Here is a 24,935-nt window from a genome sequence, read left to right as displayed (position 1 = left end):
AAGTCGTTCTTCCAGGTTATTTAATACCTAGGGTGATGCAACAGAAAGCATTGCTGCAACTCATGGAGAGAAACTGTACCCTATGCTCAACATCGAAGAAAAGAGAACAGGAATCATGAGCAGAGGCAGAGATAGATAAATAAAGAGCAGCAAAGTCATACAAATCATGAAACACAAAACTAATGACCTTTAATGTCGTGAAGCTACTTGAGAAAGAGAGAAGTAAATATGTGGGGCAAGAAAGGTTTTATTAGTAGCTATACTTTTTCAAACTGTTTGAGATGCCTGATGGACATTGGGGAAGCAAGAAACGTATCACCAAAAACCATTACAGGGCTGGACAGACAGTGTAGAGCTGTATTAAAGCTGAAAAGTGAATGAAATGAAATGAATGAAAAGGGGATGAGGCAGAAGTTTACTTAGGAGGACAAAAGCCCTTTAGTTGTTGCCAAAAAAAGTGATTAGTACCTGTCTCATCCCTTACCTGATTTTCTTTGCTTTACTCAGCCACTCCTTAGTGTGCTAAATCAGCACTTTAGCACCAAAGCTCCTGAATAACCACTAAGAACTGCTGCTTTCCCACACACTAAATCCGTGTTGTAAGAGCTGGGAAACTTCTGCGGTAGAAAGAAAAAAAAAAAAACAAAACCCATATTTTTACTAAACATCTTGAAAATCTGGTGTAACTTCTCTACTGTTTCCTGTGGCCAGCATGGTAAATCAGCTTGATGAAAATGTGAGCGAGCTGGAGAAAACAGCATGAATTGCACTATGACACACGTGTGCATGCAAGCACACACTCCCTCACGCCCCCTCACTCCCTCCACCTAGGGCAGCACACATCCATTTATGGGAGGACTGGCAGTCAGCATGGTGAGTCTGTGTGAGGTCAGCAGGAACCTCACAGGAAAGGTTGATTTTTGAGGTGCAGTTGTCCCACTCTCTCATCTCTCATGAATAGTGTGTCTACCATTGCCTGAGAAGTTTCTTCAGCATGCAACTTGAAAGAGCAATTTCAGCCTGGCAGTTTTAAAATGAATTCTGAAAGTCAACTGTTTTGCCTATCTCATGTACTGTCACCAATGATAAATGTCAGAACTGAGAAATTTCTGTTGATAAAAGAACTACAAAAAAGGTTAGATTCCTCTCTTCCAACACTATTTCTGCAAAACTTTAAAATAGAGGTTCATAAACTATAATTTTGACAAGAGATTTTAACCATTAATTTGAGTATAAGCATATTTCAAATTTGATGATTAAAAAGCTGTGTTATCTTATGGTTATCTTATTAAACACAATTAACCCTACAAAATAAATACGGATTTTAGTCACTTTGTGTGTGTGTAATGATTGTGAAAAACACACTATTTTGACACTCACTCAAACACATATGTTTGATGGTTTTTGATGCATGAATTGGACAAAAAGATCTAGCCAGGTATAATTTTTCAGAACAATATTAGTGGGAGACAAAATCAGAAAACATATGAATTTAGATTTTTTTTTTTTTTTTGCGAGGACCCAATAAAATACCCTTAACAACAGTGGAGGAAAAAATGTCAGAGAAGACTCCTTAAACTCCATCAAAAGCCTTTTTTCAACCACTGAAAATAAGACCTTGCTGAACTACCCACACAACCTCAAGACAGAAACTTTCAGGGGAATAAAAACAAAACCAGAACCAAAGCCAAACCAAACCAAACCAAAAAACCCTAGGGGCCTCGGGGATGTTTTTCCACACTCAAGATGGGACATTGCATATAATTTCTGACACCCTTATAGCCAGCTATATAAGACCACTGGACAGACTCTGATCTGCTTGGAAGTACACAGGATATATGACTAATGGATTTTGATAGATAATACATGTCAAATAGATTTATGGTCATAAAATACATAGCTTGACATTTCCTTATCATTCAGCCTACTTTTTGAACTCTTCTTTCTCCAAGTTTGGGGTCTGAAGAACTGCAAATTAGTTATGATCTAACATAAATTATATGAGAGTGGCGGGGGTTTTTGGCACATAAAAGCACTTACATTAATAAAACAAGGTTATCTATAAACCATACCAATGAAGAGCTGTGAATGGCACTTTACAGTCAAGAATAGATCCAAAAATTGTGCATCCTTTCAAGCTCACCATTGTGAGCTTGTGCTCCCTAAATTTTTGTTTGCCATTTAAAAGTTGAGGAAAAAAGCAAGGCTGCATTTTGGAGAAATAAGCAAGGCTTCAGTTTCACATGTAAACCTTTTATCCATAATTTTGCTGCTTCCAGGCAAGGTTATCAGGATATGCTCCTTCAGAAGAAAAATGCTGCAGTGAAGGGAAGGAAAAAACCAAAACTGAGAACAAATAGGTGGAAAAAAGAAGAGTAAATCCAAAATGGAGTCAAAGAAAAGTTGCATTCAGAATACACTGGTGTTACATAGTTAAAGCTGACTTTTATTTCACATTTCAGGTAAGGTTGTAGTAGCTGCTTCCTGTGAAATGGTAGTTTCCCCACCAGCTAAGTATGTAACAGAATGATCATCTCAGTGGGATTTCTTGCCATTTCTGTATGCAACCTGAGGTGCAAAGCAATGATGTTCAGCCACCAGTGGTTTGAAATCAGGTTATTGTGAGACCACTACTTCTGTCAACACCAGATCTTTACAGGTGGATCAGCCAAGAACAATTTTATGGTTTTTTGAACCCTCTGGATGCTAATTTTTGCAAAGCTTGTTCAGTGCATAATATCTTTGTCTTTTAAAAAGCTTGGAAATTTCTCTCTATTTCTATATATTGCTGTATTATAGTACTGGTATGAATTTTGTTCTGCAGCACCTGACCCGGATTGTTTCTGGAGCAGCTCAATAACCCACAGAGACACTCTCATGATCACACTTTGTCCCTGCCCCTTCCACTAATAAAGCCTATAGCAACTATAGGATAGTGTCCCTCTGAGTGTGCAAAGCTTCATTTGCCTGTTCCATATTTCTTTGCTGCCAGTAGAAAATGAGGGATAAATCCCATTCCTGATGCTGAAAGAGCTCCTGCAGAAATCATAAGCTTTTTTGCATGATTCTTCTGCGTTCCCAAACTTCAGTTTTCTGCTTTGCCTCTTCTATCCCAATTACTTTTTTCATTTCCTTCGGTAAATAAAGCATCTTCTTCCTGAATTCAAGACATTCTGCTCCTTGTCTTCAGTTCTGGCTCCTGGATCAAACAGACAGACTGAAAAAGCAAAGGTTGCTAAACCCCCATTGCCGAGATACAGAGCAAGATCATTTGTTCAGTGATTCACACACAAGCACAGACAGCAGCAGGCATGGGCTGGGGGTTTTAGCTCCAATAAAAGATTCTGCAGGACTCTAAAGAGTAGGTTAATATGAGGTTTTTCCCCCAAAGCCTTCTGTGGCTTTTGACAATCAAAAGTCTCCCCACCAAATTTCAGTCTTTAGGTTGCATTTTTTAATTCTCACATGAAAGAATTCTAAGAGTTTCCTTTAACAGAGATGGAAAAAAAGGCATTTATAATTTAATTTTTTAAATAAATAAATAAGTAATCAATTTTTGCACAACTATAAAAAATTTGCTTCAGGCAGGCACCCAGCAAGCTAAGACACAATCCAGTGGTTAGTTTAGTAAGGGTTATAAACAATGAAAAGCAACTGAGAATAGAGATCTATGACAGGACATTTTAGACAACATATGCTAGATGCTTTTAATGGTTAAGAATATAAACAAGGTCCAAAAGTGTGTTTCTACTTCAAAGAGAATTGGAGTCAATGCTTAGGTAGTGAGCAGACAGATTTTTTTGCATGAATTTGCACAAATTAGCTGAAATAAACATCTAAAATGTGACATTATTCCCAGAGCTTGCTTTTGCTTTTAATTAGTCTATCGCTATCAGAATATTAAATATGATCTTGCTGATTAGGAACAAATTAGAGGGTTTTCGGGGTTTATGCATTTCCAACTAAAAAATAAAATAAAACTGATTTTTAAATTAATTACATTTTTTCCAAAAAGAAGTTCCTATGTATCAGCAGAAGGACTCTCAACACACCTTTCATCCTTCTAGCTCACATAAAATCCCAAACTTGATTTGGACAGGAGATACATTCCATATCATATTGTTTGCTGGAATGAAAAGAAGCTTTAGTATTTTGCAATCAGATAAGAACTTCAAATGATCTAGTTGGACTCCAACAGTATCTCAGGCCATCCAACTTCATCCACCAACCTCCTAATCTCAATAAATCAGTTAGTGACTTCCCAAGCTGAGTTGACCAGACACATATTTAAATATTTAAATTATTCAAAATATATTTACACAAGCTGTTTGAACCATAACACTTTGTTAATTTTAATTACACTGTTCCAGTGTCAGGCAATGTTGCTAGACTTCATAAGTCATCTTAATAGCCTTTATTTACAGAGTGTGCTACAAGCAACAGAGAATTTTGTTTGAGGTACACTATATCTGGCAGATTAATCGCTCTTTTGTCCTGCAAATTGACTTGCAAATTTGGAACAAATTTGACCTGGAATGCACCTCAAATTCTCAGAAGTCATGTCATGTATTTTCCCAGCACACTGCAAATTAAAATGAGAAGAGTACTTGTGTTTGCATTAGGTACACTGAATGTCAACAAGTGCTGTCAGCCGATGAATCTCAGAATTTAATTCTTGAAAGGGCAGGAGGAAGCAGCTTTAATTTGCTTCTCCACAAACACCTGGTTTAAAGATTTATTCAAATATGTAATGTTCTTTTAAAACCAAATCAAGATCACTTCTGCTCTGCTGGAACAATTTTGATGGTTAATTACATCATTATCCCGATATAGCTTCCCTGTAAGGGTTAGGTTTGCCAATTCCATTTGCTTAACATGTTTTTATTGCTGGGAAAGACTGAAGATCTAAAAGAGCCATAAATCATAAAATAATTTGTAGGGGTTTATTGCACAGATCATAAAGGGAAAGAAACATGCTTAGTGAACTAACAATACAAATTCCTTACATAAATTACTTTAATAAAACATATTGGTCTTTACTGAGAAAATTTACCAAATTTATTGTCAGCTACATGGGGCATACTAGGCTTAAACAGCAAACAGAACTATTCACTTTTTATGACAACTGATACATAATTTTTTCTCATTATATTACTTTTAAAATTTCTCTTATCCTAAGTGTCAAAAAATGTATGCTACAGACATTACATAACAACAACAAAGACAGCAAATATATTCTCAATTGGCAAAGAAGCACATTCTGTTATTGCCACAAAATGGGAAGCTTTTCCGGATGTTTGGTCTCTGCCCTGTTCTCATGGGCCCACATCTTTAAACACAAGTCCTCAAGGCTGCTCTTCTGCCACATCTTGGCGCCAGCAGAGATAACACAGTGCCCTCTTTGAGCACGGCTTTGTTGTGTCAGCCTTTAAGTAGGTCATGCCAAGGAGCGGTTGCTATTTTGAACAACAGATCAGAGAAGAGAAACTTCATGACAGAGTCCCTGACAGGGATCTGAGAGCACACGTGTGGCTCAGCAGAGCTCTTTAACCAAGGGTTCCCAAAGCTGGGACGGGACACCATCAGCTAGTTCTCCTAGCAGATCACACAGAGCCAACAGCTTCAGAGTGGCCAGTTCCTAGTACAGAGTTCACACATGCTGACATTTTTTGTTTCAACATAGTTAAAATGAGTAATTATCTACTCATGTGTCTGTGTTGTCTTTGTGGAGTGTCTGCTCTGTCAAACATTCAACAGGTAAACAAGGCCAAGCACCTATTTTCTTGAGAATGCTGTCATTCATTACGTGGTTTCTTCTTTGACTGAGATGTTCTTACATTGGGCAGTACATGTCAGTAAATGTGGCTAAAGGTACATCCCCTTTGCTTATGGATAATAAGAACTAGAAGTTTCTTCAATACATTAGGGTAAAGGATGTTCAGCAGGTGAAATGTACTTCTGTGAGTAATAACCACAAAGTTGTTTATTATGCAGCTAACATTTCTTTTTCCTTATGTACCAAAGTAAATTAATTGAAAAAGTAGTAAATAATTCACACTCCTTTCACAAAAGTAATAACCTTCTGTCACAGGAAATTTTTGAGGATTCAAATCCCGCAGCTGCATAAGAACATTCCAAACCATAAGCTTGTGAATAATCCCAGAAACAGATAAGATAGAAGCATGAATACACCTTGCTGCTTGAGATACATTGTAATAATTTCTAGAATAACAACCAACTAAAACAGGTTTTCTGCCATGTAAAAATAATCACAATTAATTATGTTTAAAACATTTTATTGAAAATGGTAGACAGATGACTGTGTATATCTCATATGCTAGATGTTGTGGACTAGCACTGCACCTTCTACAGACTGAGCCTTTATCTTGACTTTTCCAGAGAACGATTTCCACATGTGCTCATAGGTGTGGACATGTCCCTGTCGCTGTCCTGCATATGACAGCACAGTCCTGCTGCATTTTAATCAGTGGAAAAATAAACTTGTTACAACATGAACTCAGTTTAGAAGACTTAGCTTACCTCATAAGATAAACTAGGCACAGAAATATTTTTTGCATTACTCTGTGAAAAGAACCTATAAATGCAACTAGATTATTAGGTTATTCTTCTATCATGTGGAGCAATTTTGAGTGTTTGGCTTGCATACCTATCCTAAGTAAAAACACATCACTGAAATCCCTAAACTGAGAAGTCTTAAAAATGGGGGATATCTGATTACAGATAGTCCCTGTTAAAATTCATATTAGTTCCCCCCCTTTTTTATAATGAAAATTTGGTAGTTTTAAGGGAAGCACACTGCTCTTCTGAGCCTTTCTGACCTACTAAAATATATTAAGAGAAAGGGCCACCATAATTTTTTTCTGGGTTTTTAAAATTAACTTCAAGGCTATTTGAAACAATTCCAGTACAAATCATGATTTCTGTCAGCAAACTGACTGAACTCAGCCAAGCAGTGAGTTTGTACTTTGTTCCCATCTGAAAGTTCATGCGTGGATATAAGAGGCACAGTTGTAAAAGTGTGAGACTCTAGGGGCTCTCTATCAGAATGGTTTACCTGATGTTTTTGTCTAGATACAGTCTCTAAGTTTTGGTCAACTAGATTTAGAGCACCTGCAATAAATACATAAACAAAACTTGCAATAAATTAAGCTTTAGAAACCTGCTGTCCAGATTTTCTTTGTTTTTCTTCATTTGGGATGAAGAGGTGGTGAGAGTTTCCATCCCAGGGGCGACACCATGAGCTGTGAGCTCTGTGTGCTCTGATCCCACTTGCTGGGTTCCAGCTCCAGGATGCACACAATGAGGTTCACGGGCATACTGGCATCTCCCTGGCATCTGTAACACCTCGTGGATGTGGATTTCCCCCTTTTTAGCTAGCAAAGAAAGGTAAACACACTAAAAATCCCAAATATCGTAGGCCACCCAAATATCTCAACCACCTGCTTTAAGCCTTTACTTCACTCTTGGCTCCTCAGTTTTATCACACATACCGTGCTGTCCCAGCACTGCCCTGCCCGGTGTCCTGCTGGTGACAGGGCCATGTCGTGACACCTCTGTGGCACCAGTGCCAGCGGAGCTGAGGTGGCAGAGTGGATCTGTGCCTCACGCTCCTCACCAGGGAGGCTGGTGAGGCCTCATCCCTGCCGCCCTTGGCTGATAACCTGCCTGAGGGAGCTGGGGGTGTCTGGCCTGGAGAAAAGGAGGCCCAGGGGTGATTTTATCGCTCTCTAGGACTGCCTGCAAGGAGGTTGTAGCCTGGTGGGGGTTGGACTCTTCTCTCACGCAACCAGAGACAGGGCAAGAGGACTTAGCCCTAAGACGGCCCAAGGGAGGTTCAGGTTGGACAGCATAAAGAATTTCTTCACAAAAATGGTTATTAGACACTGGAATGGGCTGCTCAGGGAAGCTGTGGTGGCTGTCCCTGGATGTGTTGTAAGGAAAGACTGGATGTGACATTTAGTTTCCATGATGGTGTTTGCTCATATGTTATAGTCGATGACCTCAGGGCTTTTGCAACCTAACTGATTCTGTGATTCTGTGTGGATGATGCCAGGCTACCCAGGAACGTGGTGGAGTCACCATCCCTGGAGGTGTTTAAGAGGCATCTGGATCTGGCGCTGTGTGATATGGTTTAGTGCTTTAGGGGCCACAGGGGTAGTGCTGGGTTGACGGTTGGACATGATGATCCTAAGGGTCTCTTCCAACCTTGATGATTCCATGAGTCCATAACCCTGTGATTCTTTAATTCCACGAGTCTACGGTTCCATGATTCTTGCTGGGGCGGGACACGACCCGCGGCCGCGGGCGGTGCCATGGCAGCCCCGCCCGCTGAGGCAGCCCCGCCCCTGCCAGCGCCCCCGGCGGCCCCGCGGGCAGCGCCCCGCGCGCCTGAGGGCGGTGCCGCGCCTGCGCACAGCGCGGGGACGGGGCGGAGCGGGCGCTGCGGAGGGTGACGTCACCCGCCCGCCCTACCGGCGGGGCGGGGCGGGACCCGCGGCCGCAGCCGCCATGGCCGGTGCCATGTTGGGGAGGAAGTGAGAGCGGGAGGCGGCGGCGGCGGCCAGGAAGGAGCCCTTCCCTTTTCCCTCCTGCCGGGGCGGGCGCGGGTTTCCCGGCCACGGCGGCTTGCGAGACCCCCGGCGCGGGCGGTGTGGCGGCGGCAGCTGGCGGCGGCGGAGCTGAGCGCCCCGGAGGCGGCGGTGGCCTAAGATGGCGGACCCGGCGGAGTGTAACATCAAAGTGATGTGTCGCTTCAGGCCCCTCAACGAGTCCGAAGTGGCCCGAGGCGACAAGTACATCGCGAAGTTCCAGGGCGAAGACACTGTCGTCATCGCGGTGAGGGGCCGCCCCGGGCGGGAGAGGCGGGAAGCGCCGCGGGGGAGGGAGGGGGTGTCCGGGGTCGGCGGGGTCAGACGCCGCGGGGATGGGCGCGCTGTGAGGCGGGAGGGCTCGGGAGCGCCCGCGGGCGGGGTCGCCTCGGGAAGGGGAGCGGCCTCCTTGGAGACCGAGAGAAAGGGGAAAGGGGGCAGGGACAGCTGCGGACGGGGTGGGCTGGTGTGGGTATGGGCACGGCCGGGCAAGGGGCGGGAGGCGGCGGGGGCAGAGGGGCGTGGGGCTGTGGGGACAGGGCGGTGGGGCAAGGTCGGGAGACCTTTGACAAAGGCTCCAGCGAAAGGCCCAAGTGCCGAAGTGCGGAGTGAGGGCGAGTCCCGCACCGTGTCCGCCGGCCGGGCCGTGTGAGTGCTAAATACGCGCTCGAAATGCACACAATTCTCGTACCATCCGAGAATTGTGTGGATAAAAACTGCGGAGAGTTTTGGGGAAGAAATGCGGAATGACAGTGCAGGCTCCAGAGAGTTAGTGCTCAAAAGCTGTACATCAGTTTTCAACTGGCAACTTCTTTTTGCTGTTGTTAAATCAGAATAAGCAGACCATTTGCCTTATTACGTGTTCGTAGATGTATTTTAACTGAAGTCTGGTTTCAAGGTATAAGGCCTGTTAAAAACAATATAGGTGTTGCAGGGGAAAAAATAATCCTTGCCTTCTTCGTCAGTGGATCATATTTAGCTACAAAGTGGAGCTGGAATATAAAAATAAAGTAGTTTATTGCCTGGTTTGGTTGGTATTGTACAAACACACTTTAGCCCCAATGTTTGTTTTATTTTTGTTAACTTTTAATTTTTGTTTTCATGTAAATATATTTCTTGAGAGACTGCTGATTCTTGCTGAAAGTAAGTTAGATGCCAGTTAATCTGTCTAAAACTTTTGGAGGTTTATGTTTTGTTTTTCGAGGCTACCAATAGCTCTTTTGCACAGTTGAAGTTGCAGGAGGTAATATAATAAAATGCTTTTTTTAAGAGTTACTAAATACTAGTGCTTTAATCTGTTAATATTCAGCTGAACTTGTCAATAAAAGATGGAATTCCCTGAGTCTGGAGTGACAAGAACAATAGCATGCTTGTGAAATGAGATAATTTGGGCTTATTTCAGCTGGCAAGTTACTATCTTGGAGCACATCACTTCTTCCTGAGGCTGTACAGGTAAACTCAGAGTAAGGAGCCAATCCTGGAAAGTGGAAAATTTAACTAGAGTGAATAATTTCACTTTCATCAGTGAATGCCCATTCATTGTGACCGTGCATAGTCTGTTTATAATCCACAGTTTAGTGTAGAAACTTTAATGTGTTCTAACTTAAAAAATAAATTTTCTTTCAGTAGTCCTAGTAGAAATGAAAGCTTATCTTTTTAAAATACTCTTTAAGTGCACTTTAAAATTATCTACAATGGAGATTGTGAGGTGATTCTGTATCAGAGTAGAACAGTTTGATGTTGTGCTCCTGAGGGATCATGTGGGGCTTTCTGCTCAGGACTGATGTTCAGTGGTGCCAGCTGTACTTTGATTTCTGCTTGGAAAAAAATCACAACAAATTTCCCAGTTGTCCTGGATCCAGGACTTGCTGTATCTGACTTGGGGAAAAATGCCCCCAAAGTAACTAAATTTGGTACCAGTGACAGTATTTGTGTCTTGTTTTACAAAATTTGAATAAAGGTTTGATACTCTCTGATTTTGTCTTTGGAATGGTGGCTATAGGATATGATTAATATCCTCAAAATTATGACTTGAATCTCTAAGGCTGTTGACAATAACTTGTGTTTGGTTGTTTTATTTTTAATAGCTTGAGTGAGTTTTTACAAATTTAGGACCCTCTAGCCTGAGCCTGTAGCCAGGCACCGCTTGTTTCTGTGTGCAGAATTGCCCAAGGGAGGATAACAGAGGCAGTGCTCATGGAACAGTGTCTAAAGGCTTCCTCCATGAGCTCTGTGCTTGGTTACTTCAGCTCCTCGGTGTCTGTCCGCGTTGGTGCTGTGACGTTGGCAGCCTGTTGAGCAGTAATTGAGCCACTTTGGGTTTTTTATAGCTGCTTTCCTCAGCTGCCTGAAGGACTTGCACCTCCCGTGGGCACCTGGCTGGTGCTGGGGCAGAGGAGGCTGCGCTAACAATGCTGGGAGTTGCCTGTAATGGCCATGGGAGGTGAAGACTGGGAGGCGGCGGAGGCACAGCTGATCCCAGACTGCAGATTTGACTCCTCTGGAGGAGGGTGGGGAGTAACAGCAGTGACTATAACCAAACCCTCCTCCTTCCTTGACTCCCCCATCATCGCTGAGCTAGCCATCTTCCCTTCTTTTCCTAGCTTCTGTGGAATTAATGTCATTGTTGTCTTTCTGGACAAGTGAGTCATTTTGATTTGTGTTAGATAAAATCATAGTTTTAACTGCAGCTAGTGTGTAACTGCAGTTTGAGGGGACATATGGTGTTGGTCTGCGTTAAAGAGCAGACGCTGAAATAAAGTATTTTGTTTCCACAGGATGAAACTTTTTAACTAGTAAAGAGCTTTTATTTTTTAAGTTACAGGTGGTTTTTTCCATCTTAATATTCTATTAATTATTTTTTGCCAATGGCTTCTCCTGTTAACTAAATATAAGGATTTTGTTAAAACAGATGATAGGATGATTTGTTATATGACTTTTATGTTAAACATTGGAAATGTACTGGTATGTGAAAATTGATAGCAGTTAGCTCATGAATTTCAGGATTTTGAGTGAGATAGAACAGGGAGGAAGTGCCCTTTGATGTGGGACTGTGTCCTTTGTTTTATCAAATATAAAACAACTTGCAACTGAGTAGCTTTATAGTTCTGCATAATGTATCCTTACATCTCCTTTAAAAACCTTTCTATACCTAGTCTTGTACATCTTAAAACTGCCCCAAGGATCCATTGCTGAGTACAGGGACACTCAGGGGTTTGGAGCTGAAGCCTGAGCCAAAGCCAGCACTACCCAGTGGCTGCAGTGGTGAGGCCGTGTGGGTGTGCACAGAAATGGGCAGTTTGCCTCTGTTGTCCACATGGTTTCTAGTAACAATCTTTGTCTGTTCCTTATTTGTATGGCTTTTAGGAAAGAATCATGGCTACTTGTCTGTATTTTCATATTTGTTTAAGTACTGTTTTTATTTAGTGTAAGATGTAGCCTCATGATCCTGGAAAGAGCTTAAGACATTTGGCTTTCTTTTTCATTATCTTTTAAACTAGTGTTTGGTCATAAATGAGACAAGGCTAGGTTACAGAGCTGTTAGAATCAGGAAATGAAGGTCATTTACTACTACTGCAGCTTTTAGTAGTAGGTTTTTCAAAAGAAAAATGCTGAAGGCTGTACTGGACTGCATAAATTCAAGGAGTGAGATGCATTCTTAAAGTAACTTTATTATTTGCTAATGTGAAAAAAGCAGTGTTTAATTAGAGACACAAAAAAAGGCATCAGGTCTACAGTGGAGCTTTAAATAAGAGTCAGGAATTGCAATCTATTGCTGAAATATTACTATTCTTCCAGTGTTACTCTCTATTTCTTTTTCTTTATTCTGTTAAATGTTGAGTGACAAAGATGCTTTTCAGGTGACAGTGGTGTGATGATTTAGCAGAAGGGGCATACTCTGGTTTACAGGAATCTGTAAAGGAAGAGCTTTTCTCCCTGGTTGCAGTGCCACTTGCCTAGAAACACCTCACTCATATTTGCTGGGGTGTTTTTGTTCTGAAATTCAGTGACCAGATTTATAAACAGCAGTGCTTGCTTTTCTCTTTAGAAGAACCTTTCTACTAAAGTAGAGTTTGGCTGAAACATTTATTTTAAAAATATTGTTTCCATTCTGGAAATTGAGTTTCTGGTCACAGTGTTTTAAATGGCTTATTTTAGTCATTCTACAGCAATAAATAACTGTTGTAAAAGTTAATACTTGAGTTGCAATATTTGCACAGAAATAAGAAAAGGAGGAGAAAAAGAGCTGAGATTCACTGACTGTTCTGTATCAGCTGCACTTTTGTGTGCATGGGGCTAAGAAAAGAAGAAAACCCTCATTCTTCATCCTAAAATTGAATTTGTAGCTGTTCCTTTTCACCCATTGGCAGTGTTGGACTTGATTAGGTGTGTCAAAGCAGCAATACCTTAGCTTAGTAATAGGAAGAAGTGAGTCAGGTATCTGACATCATACTTTCCAGAAATTATTCCATTTTGGATTATTCTTTGAACATATTTTGTGCTGATGGGAAGAACATTCTTTAATATAGATGCAGATCTTAAAGGCAAAGTAAGCCCATTATGTAGTACTTTAACCTTTTACCAAGAATAGGTTAATTTAACCTTTAACCTTTTACCAAGAATAGGTTAATACCCGAGTAGGTATTCAAAAAGAATACCTACTCGGGTAGGTGTTGTGGCACTGTTTCCGTTTCAGCAAAAAAAAAAACCACTAAAGAGCTTCTGGTTATGTTGTGGTAGGAAAAATGTGCTACTGATTTTTCATGTGAATTTTCACTGTTGACTTTGCTTCAGATACCACTGCATAAAAAGTAGGGTGAACTCAGGTGATCTTATGAATAACCAGTTCTGTACTTTGTGGAAAGTTGCAATAGTAATAAGGCTTTTTGTTTTTAAAATTACATCTATGGAGATAACCTTAAGTATTTCTCAGACTTCTGATGTAAGCTTTCAGTTGTGATGGCAGATTTTTCTGTAGTCCTCATTGGACATATTGATAAAAAGCTTTTCCACAGAAAGTCACATATTGTCCAAAATTTGTATAATTTAGACTGGCTGAGCATCCTTTTATGTAATGGGTGACTAGTCTTTAAGTTAGCCATGGAACTGTACTTGAACATCATTCCTTTACTAAGATTCAGTTTAACTGCTGCTAAATCATGTTGGCAGCTGCACCTTTCTGAAGGCTGTGAGAGCACTTGGAAAGTTTTGCTTTGAGACCACATCCCTTCAAGTACAAGGCAGCTGCGAGAGCTGAAGTTGTCTTGTGGTTGAGTACAGACAAAAGAAATGCTAGGCAAGGAACTAAAAGATTGTGAGAGAGGAAGTCAGAAGTTCTGCTTGTTTGCCTCGTATTTTATGTCTTGCTTACAAGGCCATATGTATTAAATTTCTAATAGAATTTGAGTACCAGTTTCTGAACATTTCTGGAGTGTGTCAAAGCAGGCTCATACTGTGTTAGTGACACTGCTGCTACCCCTGTTAGGGACACCTAATGCTGCTTGGGCCTTTTGTGTGTTCGGTTCATCATTGGGTCTGATTGTTTACTACTTGGGGAAGAAAAGGCATCTGGTGCAGAAAAAAAATCTGACACTTTAATCTTTCTTGATTAATCTCTTAAAGGTAATGAGGAGACTTTCTAGGGCATGGTAATCTGTGTAATACTGTTTTAGCTTTGTTTACTACAGAAAGTAGACTGTAGAGAGAAGTGATAAGAGACAGCATTGTAGATGTCAAAGATGTGAAACCATACTGAGTGGGAGTAATTTGCATTCTTAAAGCATAATTATCCTGGAAGCTGCTTGTCTAAACCTACTTGATTAGATACTCATTCAGTGATGACGGAGCAGGGACATGCCACTAATATAGATTTTCATAGGTGTGAGAAAAAAAATGAGGACATGTAAGCAATTATTCCACTTTCCATCTGCAAAGGATGGAAAAGTGACAAGTGACAACAGAACCCCATGTGAGGATTCTCTTGGCCAAAATTAAGTTTTGTATATTGGTAGCAATTGTTAACTTGAGGGAAATTGAAATTGGTCATGTGCTTAGCAGCTTTGGCTGTATAAATAAACAAGATCAATTAAAGGCAGTACTGCCCAAGTGAAGGCCTTGCAGCTTAATTTTCTGTTCCACAATGGATTTATTTCAGTGCATATTAATATGCACTTGAGCACGAAACAGAGCTGGTTAACGTTTTGTGATGTAGCTGACTTGCAGTGTGTAGTGTAGCTGATTGATATCTGTGACATTTGAGGCTTTTTGAAACTACAGCTGCTAGTGAGAAAGATGGTGTCATCTTTTCTACAGGATCTTCCTTTTTGTGTCATGTGTTCTCAGTCTTCATTTTCTTACCTCAGGGTTCCTTAGCTTGTTAGTTGTCTCTCTCCTGGTGTATCTAATGGGCTCAATTCTACCTGTAGAACAGAGGGATTGGAGGTGTCTTTGAAGCTGAAATGAGTAATGGAGAAGGGTGGTGTTTTCCCTGCTGTGTTCTGACAAACTTCAGCCCCTTAGGGACAGTTTCTGCCTCCTGAGTCTTGTGGTTTCTTGAACATATTTGTACAGTGAACACTGTAATTATTTTTGTGAGAGGGCGCTCATCCACCCGATTTCAAGGCCTCAGATCAAGTGTTTAGTCTAAAAAAAGCTTTGTTTGGTATGGTGCTAGATATTAAAAGATAAATGGAAGGTTAGGCCAGGGAAGGGAAATGTGGGTGGGTAAAAGATGGAAGCCATACTTGTTTCTTTGCCAGAGAGGCAATTCCAGAATATCCTCATGGATTAAATTTAGGTGGAGTGGAACACTCAACAGTTGCAGGGAGTTTAACAATGTTAACTGACCTAGGTTCTTTGTAAACTTCACCCATGTGTTTGGCTACCTATAAAATCAAGCTCTGAAAGTGCTACAAAAATTTGAGCTTTGTAAGATGAGCATAATCATTTATATCCTAATGGATTGTCAGCTGCTGAGAGCTGTTATGACAATCTCTTCTCTAAAACAAGGCAATATCCAGCATTCCTCTCAAAATTCTGTCACATCTTCCTTACGTAGTCTTTTCCAAAATGAGTCTTGTGAAAAGTTCCCTTTCCCAGTATCGCCTTTTGTTCTACTTGGGGAGCTTTATTTTAAGGATATCTTATATGGCACAATAGTTTGTGTTAAATGTTTCTTTTTGGTTTGATTTTTTCAAGAAATACTACCAAGGTAGATAACTCTGTCATGGGCTGTATGTTTTTAATAATTCAGGTTTGCCAGAGTAAGCCTGCTACCAGGGTAGATGAGAATAAGGGGTTCTCAGATGTACAGACCAGCGTTGGCTTACCTTGTACGTCAAGTGACCTGAGGTCATGTGGCAGAGTAGTTTTGCAGAACTGTGTAGATAAGGCTTTGAAACCAAATATATTTAATTCAAGGCCTTCCTTGTAAGCAAGCGTGTGAAGATTTAGGCAATGCTGTTTAAGCTGATTTCATTGCTGAAGTCTTCAAGTGCTTAAAATAGAAGATTGGGCTGAGACAGTGTAGAATACTTCTAAACTATTAACAAACACCTTCCAGTTCCACTTCCAGCATTTTTGATAACTCTTCTGTTTTGTTTTTTTTTCTTTTTTTACAGTCCAAGCCATATATATTTGACCGTGTATTCCAGTCGAACACATCTCAAGAACAAGTATACAATGACTGTGCTAAAAAGATTGTCAAAGGTGAGGCGGAAGAGCAAATTTACCATAAGAAAATCTCATATTCCTGTGGATTTCAGTGTTGAAAACTAGTACTTCTATTGCTGCCTTTTATCTTTGGAACGTTTAATAAGTGCCAACATGGATTGTAGCACCATACAGTCATCCTGTAGTTGAGCTAATAAATTTATGTCAATGCTTAACCTGCTGTTTTGGTTGATGGCAATGTTTGGTAACATTTACCTGTTACATTTTAAAGGGTTTTTTTTACAGTTCTCTGCAATGATAATTTACAATACATTGTCAGAAATTAATCATAACAACTGTTACTAATAAGTTTAAGGAGTGCTATCTACCCTCCCATGTCCCCCCAAATTTACCAATGAAAAACAGCTTACAGAAGTTTGTTTGGAGGAATGCAAGAGGAAATGAAAATTGTGAAATATGAGTTATTGCTGTGCAGGCCAGGGTGTACAGTTTCTCCAAAACTGAATTCTCAGATTTGCCCTAGTAACTTGAGAAAGTCAAGTCTTCTTACAAAGAGGGATGTGCTACAGTAAGTTTTTGTGGTAAGCAATCAGCTAGTTCCCTGAAAATAAAATTGATTCATTTCTTGAGGGCATCAATAAGTTCTAATTGACTCAACTTTCAAAACAGCTTTACAAAGCCTTGTCAGAAATCCCTGAAATGCCAACTATTAGCGACAACAGAATATTGGGTAAACATACCACCAAAACATACTGAGTTTTTCATCCTTAGAAAAGTAAATTTCTGTGGCAAATTCATGCTGCTGCAAGTATTTAACACATTAATGAGTTAAATAAGAGTCAGGCTCAGATCAGAAGTTTGCTTCTTGGAAACTGAATTTAGCTGAGAATTGTAATGCTGCCCCTTTTCTCCATGTAAAATTCTGAGCTCAGTGTGGTATTTCTCAACTGTGCTGCATCAAGTGAGCAAGTGAGCTCTAGTGGTGAGACAAATTGATTTACGAGTATGATGGAGTGGCAGAGACCTCTCCATTTGGAGTAACTCCTCATGCTTGTTTTTGGAAAATAAATTTACTTGCAGGGTGTGATTCTACAGTAACTTCCATGTAAATAAGCCAGCCTACCAGCCCCTCTTCCCTCAATCTAAAACTTTGCTTAGTTCATTCATAATTTGAAATAGAAGCTTATGGCCTAAAAGTAAGATGTGTGACACTTAGAGCACTGCCCATTCTCACCAGAATTGGACAATTAAACTTTCCTGATGGAGTTCTCATTTTTGGTTTCTTCTGAGGTATTAAAGACCATCTGTTCAGCCTGGCAATTGTATCAATTTCCTTTTTGTTCCTAACTGTGAAGTCCTGATTTTTCTTGTTGAAGAAACAGGGGCTTCTAATCACCCAACTTCTAAGACACAAGCAATGATGGCAAAATGCCTTAAAAGATGTAGGGAGGATCACCCTCCTTCCCCCTAACCCTAGCACAAGGTTCCCAAACATTGAGTGATTTAACTTGCAGGACATTTTACAGCCTGCCTGCTTGCATGAAGGAAATGAACACTAATGAAAATACTCTTTCCCTTTAGATGTACTTGAGGGATACAATGGTACAATATTTGCTTATGGGCAAACATCATCTGGAAAGACACACACTATGGAAGTAAGAAATGTTAAAATAATTTTCTCTTACTGTCACTGGCATGTCTTTTCATTAGCATAGTCTCTGCTTTGTAGAAAGAAGATGTCTGCTTGTTTTCTGCTTGCAACATTTTGATACTGCATTTTATTTTTGTAGGACTTAGAATGGCAGTTAGTGTGGGGTTTTTTCACCCTCAGTAGCAGGATGAGAAACACAAGAATATCAATAGCATTTTTACTTGTAGTAATTCAGGAGAATTCTGAGGCTGTTCTTTTCACTTTTGGGGAATTCTGGGGCTAAATGGATGGTTCACTTTACTTCATGAAGTGCATCACACCTGTCAGGATTTTGTCTGTCAACCTGAACCAGATGTTTTGTGTTTGAATACTGTTTCTAATGCTGGATTGAGTATGAATTTTTTGTTATATCTTTTTCTTTTAAGGGGAAGCTTCATGACCCAGATGGAATGGGCATTATTCCAAGAATAGTGCAAGATATTTTTAATTATATTTACTCCATGGATGAGAATCTTGAGTTTCATATTAAGGTAAAACTTTTTTTATTTTTACTTTAATCTGTATTAAAACTCGAAGGTAGTCTGTGGGTAAATGGATATTCTGTATCTGTTTCAAATCCTGGAACTTGAAAACCTGATAACCAGAGTTATTAGTGAAGTAACTGATTTTTTCCTAAAGAATTATGTTAACACTTTAGTTTTGTTCCACTGAGCATTGATGGAAACTATGCTGATAACCTGTGGCAGTGCTGATAGTGATTGAAACTTCTGATCAAAACAGTTTCTTCTTAAAGGTGTATTTTAGTTCAGCCTTAAGAACTTGAGCTGGATGTAGTGTTATGTGGGAGGTCACAGTACTCATGCTGAATCCTTGTGATCACAAAGCAAAGCATTTTTGCCTTCTAATTTATCTCTTTTCTTCTTACTTCTAGGTGTCATATTTTGAAATATACTTGGATAAAATAAGGGACCTTTTGGATGGTAAGAGTTTTATTTGTATTGAACATATAAAATAAATTACTCTGGAGGGACATATTATGTTACTTAGGTATTAATTATGCTAAAAACCTTTGCATGATAAAGGTTCATCATAATGGAAAAGCATGGAGCTCATCTATGATATTACTGAAGCTGCAGTGGTGGTGCTTTCTTTTATGTTAAGTTTGTCAGGTGTTGCTGAGGTCATGTTTATGACTCAGGTGTGCATTGTACGCAGTGCTTTCATTCAGTTTGTCCTTAGCTTTGGAATGTTTTCTCTTCCAGTTTCAAAGACCAATCTTTCTGTTCATGAGGACAAAAATAGAGTTCCCTATGTAAAGGTGAGCATCAGTGTGATGTATTTTCCTCTTGCACTCCTCTAGTGTGCACCATTTACTTGTGCCTTGTTGATGTGGCATTATTTTTCACAACCCCCCTTTTTTTCTCCCAAGGGTTGCACAGAGCGTTTTGTATGTAGTCCAGAAGAAGTTATGGATACTATAGATGAAGGAAAATCAAATCGTCACGTAGCAGTTACAAGTAAGTATCATCTTCTGTTTCCTTTTAGTGATTTGTCTATTTGCTTCTGGTATACCTTAAAAAAGTAGGTAAGGCACAAATAGTGCCTAAATGGGCACAAAACCTAAATCCTTCAGGTTTTTGAAAGGGTCTGGCATAAGCAGTTTCAGTATGTCTTTCAGAAACAAGTATTTCAGTTCATTTCTGGTTAGATCATGTTGCTTAGACTGGGATTGAAAGAAGAAAGTAAATTGTCACTGAGAAACTATGCATCTCTGGAGGAAAACGTGTAGTTCTGCTCTAGGAGTAGTGCAAAATCCCAGTTTGTGGAATTTGTTTCAATTAACCTAGGAATCTGTAAGTGTGGCTTGTCCACAGTTTGATCATTCTGTTGCATATTCTAAGAACAGCCGATCAGAATTCAGGACTGCTGCAGATTTAAGCAACATCCCAAGAGCCCAAGATTTTTAGCTGTAGCATGCAACTGAGTTGCAAGGAGCTATGTCATAGGTCTCCAGATTCCCAAGAACCAGGATTTGGAATTGACAGAGGGGTTAGGAAAGACAAGAGAAGATGTAGGTGCATGCAAAGTAAGACTTGAGTTCTTAGCAACTGAGATGATTGTCAGAAGTCTCAGAGCCAATGTGAGGATGTTTTGCAATCTTCCTGTGTTTAGTTCTTTATTCAGGAAGAGAGATTATACAGTTCTTAAGAAAATGTAAGTGTTTTCTTCTGATTCTTCGGTTAAGGATCGAAAATAAAAATAGGATGTTCCTTTTCAAGAATGTTTCAGTCTTGCAGTTTCGCATCATTGCTCCTAAGTAAGAAGGTTCAAGTGGAAACTGCACTAAGGAAATTTGGATATTGAATATTATTTTGTGATCTTTGCTTCTTTAACATCAGTAAGCTGGTACTTCTAGAACTGTAATCTATAGTTAAAAGGAAGAAGAAATGGGCAGATGTTCTCATTCACATTGCAGTCTGCTTAAATTTTGTTATTGGACTAAAATAATACTTTAAATTCAGCAAGTCTTGTATTCTCTTAATGTTTCACAGCAGAGGGGGCAGTACAAGACAGGGATGAAAAGCTGTAGCCAGTTAAAATTTTCACAGAAGGATAAAATGGGGTGCCCTGGAAGCTTACAAAAAACTCTCCTATCAAGACCTAAACATACTTCCTAATAAAGTAAATTAATGTGTTAAATCCATGGTTGACAAGCTAGCAAACCTGATGAGTGAACTCTATGTGATATTAATAGGAGCCCAAGGGAAAACTGGATCTTTCTTACCCAATTAGATGATGCCACTGGTTTTTCTGCCTCTCAGTCTGCTGTTATTGGGAGATTACACTGTACAGCTTCATTAGCTTTGGCTCTCTTGCTGCACTGTGGGAAGGTGGTGTTTTAAGTGAGTTTGATTGTACAAAACTTTTTGACAACATGTTTGTTTTGAATTATAGATATGAATGAACACAGCTCCCGAAGTCATAGTATTTTTCTTATTAATGTAAAACAAGAGAATACTCAAACAGAACAGAAACTAAGTGGAAAACTTTACCTTGTGGACTTGGCAGGTAGTGAGAAGGTAATTATAAGTTTCTTTTTCTGCTCTGAAACTTTTTTTTTTAATAGTCAAGTAGTTTATGTTAGTGTAATAGTGATGGTTCAGTTGTCATCTCTGAGGTATGTTAATTTTGACTTTGAAACAGGGTTTCTGAGTTCTAGACTGGCTTGGCTGTTAGATACTACCACTTTAAGCTGATTTGCATTTCTGAGAGTGAGGGTTTGTAAATCTGGGCTAGGGTGGGGAAAGAGGGTAGAGTTCAGTTTCAGTGTCTGAGAGTCCAAAAATAAAAGCATTACAGATGTGTGGGTTAGCCGGGTACAGGAATAAAGTTTCATGATTGCAGAATATCTGGGTTTTCTTATGTAGTGATACCAAGTTTCTGAATTTGAAATTCTGATTAACATTGGTTGACAGCTTGCTTTCCTATATCGGTAGCTTAAAGCAGGGAAGGAAATACATACTGTAATAAGTCTTCTAAGAGCTGAATTTCTGACATTCTTTTCATCTTTACTTTATCCCTGTCTTTGCCTCCCCTCCTCCTTTCAGTCGTTTCTGCTTGCTGTTGTTTTTCCTTACATCATTGTTCTGTGACCTTATTGTTGTCTCTGATCCTATATTTATTCTGAAATGTGTTTCTTTAGTCAGTCTTTTTTTCTTTTAAAGAAAAGGACTGGATTGCATGTCTTCTTTCTCTGTAGTCTGTTTCAGTGTTTGTTTTAAACATTACTTTGGTGCATTTCCCCAGTCCCTTTGACATATATGGAGTTTTCTAATGCCTTGTGTTGGTTTAAACATAGGAAAGTAGAATTGTTTCATTGTAGTCATGGTCACAGCTTGGTGGAAACAGTAAAGAAAGGGTTATAGAACTGTAAGTGAAATTCAGCCCTTGAGGCAAAAGAGGTAAGGTAAATAGGATGGTATCTGGTTAGATTTTTTTCATGTTTCTGCTGATACCTACTTAAGTTCGTGGAGCACTCATGTAGGTCAGATTCAGCCTCTTAAAATCTGTTCTCACAGATTTCTGCTTGTGAAAATTTTCTGCTATATTTTCCAGGGGTAGTAGTGGTATGTGGTTTGGATTTTATGGTTTGTTTTGTTAGGGTTTTTAAAGGGGAGGGGTAGTTTGGTTTTAAGGATGATCTCTATTCATCATAGCTATTATGAAATAATAGCTATTATCAAATAAGTTATTCATAATGCTTATTTATTTTTAAGGAATTCAATCTTTTTTACAGACTTCAAAAAACGTTTGAAGTTGTTAATTTGACGGAAGTTATTAACTGTATGTTCATCTGCTATTCAAAGGGGTACTTTGCAGGGAGAACATTCACTTCAGTTAAAGCCAGGGGAAATGTCTTCAGACACTGAGTTTTGAGTTAGAAATTGATAATGAATTGGGGGAAGAGTCTGAAAAAGAGTTTGCTTATGTGTACTTCATAAAGTTAGGGGGACTGACTTATAGGTGGGGAAATCACATAAGTTTGTCACATCTCTTAACACTCTCTTTAATCGCATCTCTTAACTGTCGAAGGTACTTTTTGAATATGCATTTAGTAATGTCCTGAAATATTGTATAGGTTAGTAAAACTGGAGCAGAAGGTGCTGTGCTGGATGAGGCCAAGAACATCAACAAGTCTTTGTCTGCTCTTGGAAATGTCATCTCAGCATTAGCTGAAAGCAGTGTAAGTGTTCTCTTTAGTCTTTTTACACTTAAAGGTTAAAAGTTTGCATCTCTGAACACATTGTGCAGAAATTCTTGCCGATCTCAGTGAAATGAGCCAGTGCATTGCAGGTGGCCATTACTCTTGTACTGGATTGACAGTAAAGATTAATAAATTACATTTAATGCTGAAGGACCCAAGCATCATACTGAAAGTTACCTTGTGCACAAAAGGTTACCAAACATAGAAATACAATTTTGTCATCTCATTCATCTTCAGTCTTATGATTTATAAATTAATGTAGAAATTAATGTCTTTCTAATAAGGTCATACCTAGCAAAAGTCTAGTTCATATTTCAACAAATTAAATATCTGAAAACCTGTGATTGATCATTTAACCTTTTTCTTGGTAGACATACGTTCCATATCGTGATAGCAAAATGACCAGAATCCTTCAAGATTCACTAGGGGGTAATTGCAGAACCACTATTGTTATTTGCTGTTCTCCATCTTCTTACAATGAATCTGAAACTAAATCTACTCTTCTGTTCGGCCAAAGGTGAGTAAAGGACTTAATAGGAATAAATGCAGAATGAGAAATAAGTTGCTCCATTAAGATTCCCGAGCCAAATTAATTGGAATGTTTACTTTCTTTCTGTAATCCTGCAGTGTTATATATGGCTAAGTGTTGTGATCTGTCTCGTATCATAGTATAGATCCTTATTAAAAATTAAAAATCTTTAAACCAGCCAGGATTGTGAAGACTGTACTTTCAGAAGAAGCTTGTAATTCGGTTCAAAATGTGGTTTAATGTATAATCTTGGAGGGCTATAAGTACTTCCCTGTCCCCTGCGCTCCCTAAAGTGGAAGAGGGTAGGTTGAAGGTCCCCTGGTAAGTTGAATCCTTTATTTGCCAGGAGAGCCTGTCCTCTGGTCTGTATATAACAGTCCAGTAAACTTGGGAATGATACTTGTAAATTCCTGTGTCATTTGCAACTGAATTTATCCATACTCATTTCCAATTGGGTGTTTAGTTAGGTAGCTCTTCTTTACTGTTCTACTGTTGTGGCTGCTTTGTTATACTCCCGTTCCTGACCACTGGATTGAATCACACCATTTAGTGGGGCACATTACAAAAACAGTCAATGTTTTTGCTAGTCCATCTGGTGTTTGATGTTAGTGTACTTCTTCCACTTCAGTTCAACAGGATAGTTTTTTACTGGTCTTCTCTGAGAAGTTTTGTATTATGGAAAATAGACCAGAATAGAAATCTGGCAGAGCATGAATAGTTAGTGAGCATGGAGTAATGACTGCATTCTGCAACAGCGGAGGTGTTTGGTTTCCTTTTAGAAGATAGGAGGTCTTTTCCTTTTATTGTTAGTGAACAAGCTATTGGAAAGTGTTTTCCAGCTGCAGCTATGTAGTTTCACTGCCTTTATGTCTTCAGGAGTTGAGAGGGAGCATTCCTTTCTCAGCCACCACAGATAGTCCAGTATAATAATTCAGCTTTCTAGGGATGTCAAATTTATGCTGAAGCCCTCAGCTGTAGTAACTGAAGGCTATGGAATAGCCATATAATATAGAAGAAAATTGTATCTCTTTTAATAGTAATGTCTCCCTAAGATTTTGCAGAAGGGTACTTAGAGGAGTCAGTGCAGGTCAAGGGAGATGTTTAACTGCCATTAAGCTTTTTTCCTGTTTTGAATTTTGGAGTGGGATACTCAGTAGTAGGAGACCAGACAAGAAAACTAGTGAAACAAGTGAGGTATGGCACTATACTGAAAACCATACATTGCTTCATGAATATGTTATCAGTGCCTGTAGTTTTGTCTCCAAACCTAATTTAATGAATTCACCTGAATGTAGAGACTCACATCTGCTATTATCTAAGTAGCTTATGACACCTTCTTCGTTAGTGGAGATCTAATAACTGGAGTTTGTGATTGAAATGAGCTGTTTCTTTGATAAGCCAGATGGTTTATCAGATGGCTAGAAGTGTTATCCTCTCCATTGGACAGTGTTTGCTAGATGTGGAATACTGTCCTTTGTTCAAAACTGTGCACAACTGTCCTGACCCCTCAGTTCTTTCAGATGAAGGTGTGCAGCTTAATTTTTCCAACTCAACCAGCTTGAGATTTCTCAGCTTTCCGAAAGTTGTATTGCTCTGTTCTTTGACAGTTATGTCAATCCAATTGAAAGAATAGTAACTTGTCAGGGAATAGAAATAAAGCTGTGGAAGAGATGGCAATGTTTATGCTTTCACTAGCAATATGTGAACATA

The 24,935-nt window shown here is 39.5% G+C and overlaps 1 protein-coding gene across 2 annotated transcripts in view; it reads left to right on the top strand.

Moving 5' to 3' along the window:
* The first annotated feature begins 8,482 nt into the window (after positions 1-8,482).
* Positions 8,483-24,935, top strand: part of KIF5B (kinesin family member 5B) — a 34,077-nt gene continuing 17,624 nt past the window's right edge. For both annotated transcript variants that reach the window (XM_063414862.1, XM_063414853.1), the window contains exons 1-10: positions 8,483-8,856; positions 16,229-16,316; positions 17,862-17,935; positions 18,357-18,461; positions 18,863-18,911; positions 19,194-19,249; positions 19,361-19,448; positions 20,887-21,011; positions 22,571-22,675; positions 23,068-23,213. In XM_063414862.1, the coding sequence (XP_063270932.1) occupies positions 8,731-8,856; positions 16,229-16,316; positions 17,862-17,935; positions 18,357-18,461; positions 18,863-18,911; positions 19,194-19,249; positions 19,361-19,448; positions 20,887-21,011; positions 22,571-22,675; positions 23,068-23,213 (962 nt within the window). In that variant the 5' untranslated portion in view covers positions 8,483-8,730. The remainder of the gene's footprint in view (positions 8,857-16,228; positions 16,317-17,861; positions 17,936-18,356; positions 18,462-18,862; positions 18,912-19,193; positions 19,250-19,360; positions 19,449-20,886; positions 21,012-22,570; positions 22,676-23,067; positions 23,214-24,935) is intronic.

The sequence above is a fragment of the Prinia subflava genome, chromosome 1 (assembly GCF_021018805.1).
Source record: "Prinia subflava isolate CZ2003 ecotype Zambia chromosome 1, Cam_Psub_1.2, whole genome shotgun sequence".
In the NCBI taxonomy this organism is placed as follows: Eukaryota; Metazoa; Chordata; class Aves; order Passeriformes; family Cisticolidae; genus Prinia; species Prinia subflava.
This window is presented reverse-complemented; position numbering and strand designations above follow the sequence as displayed.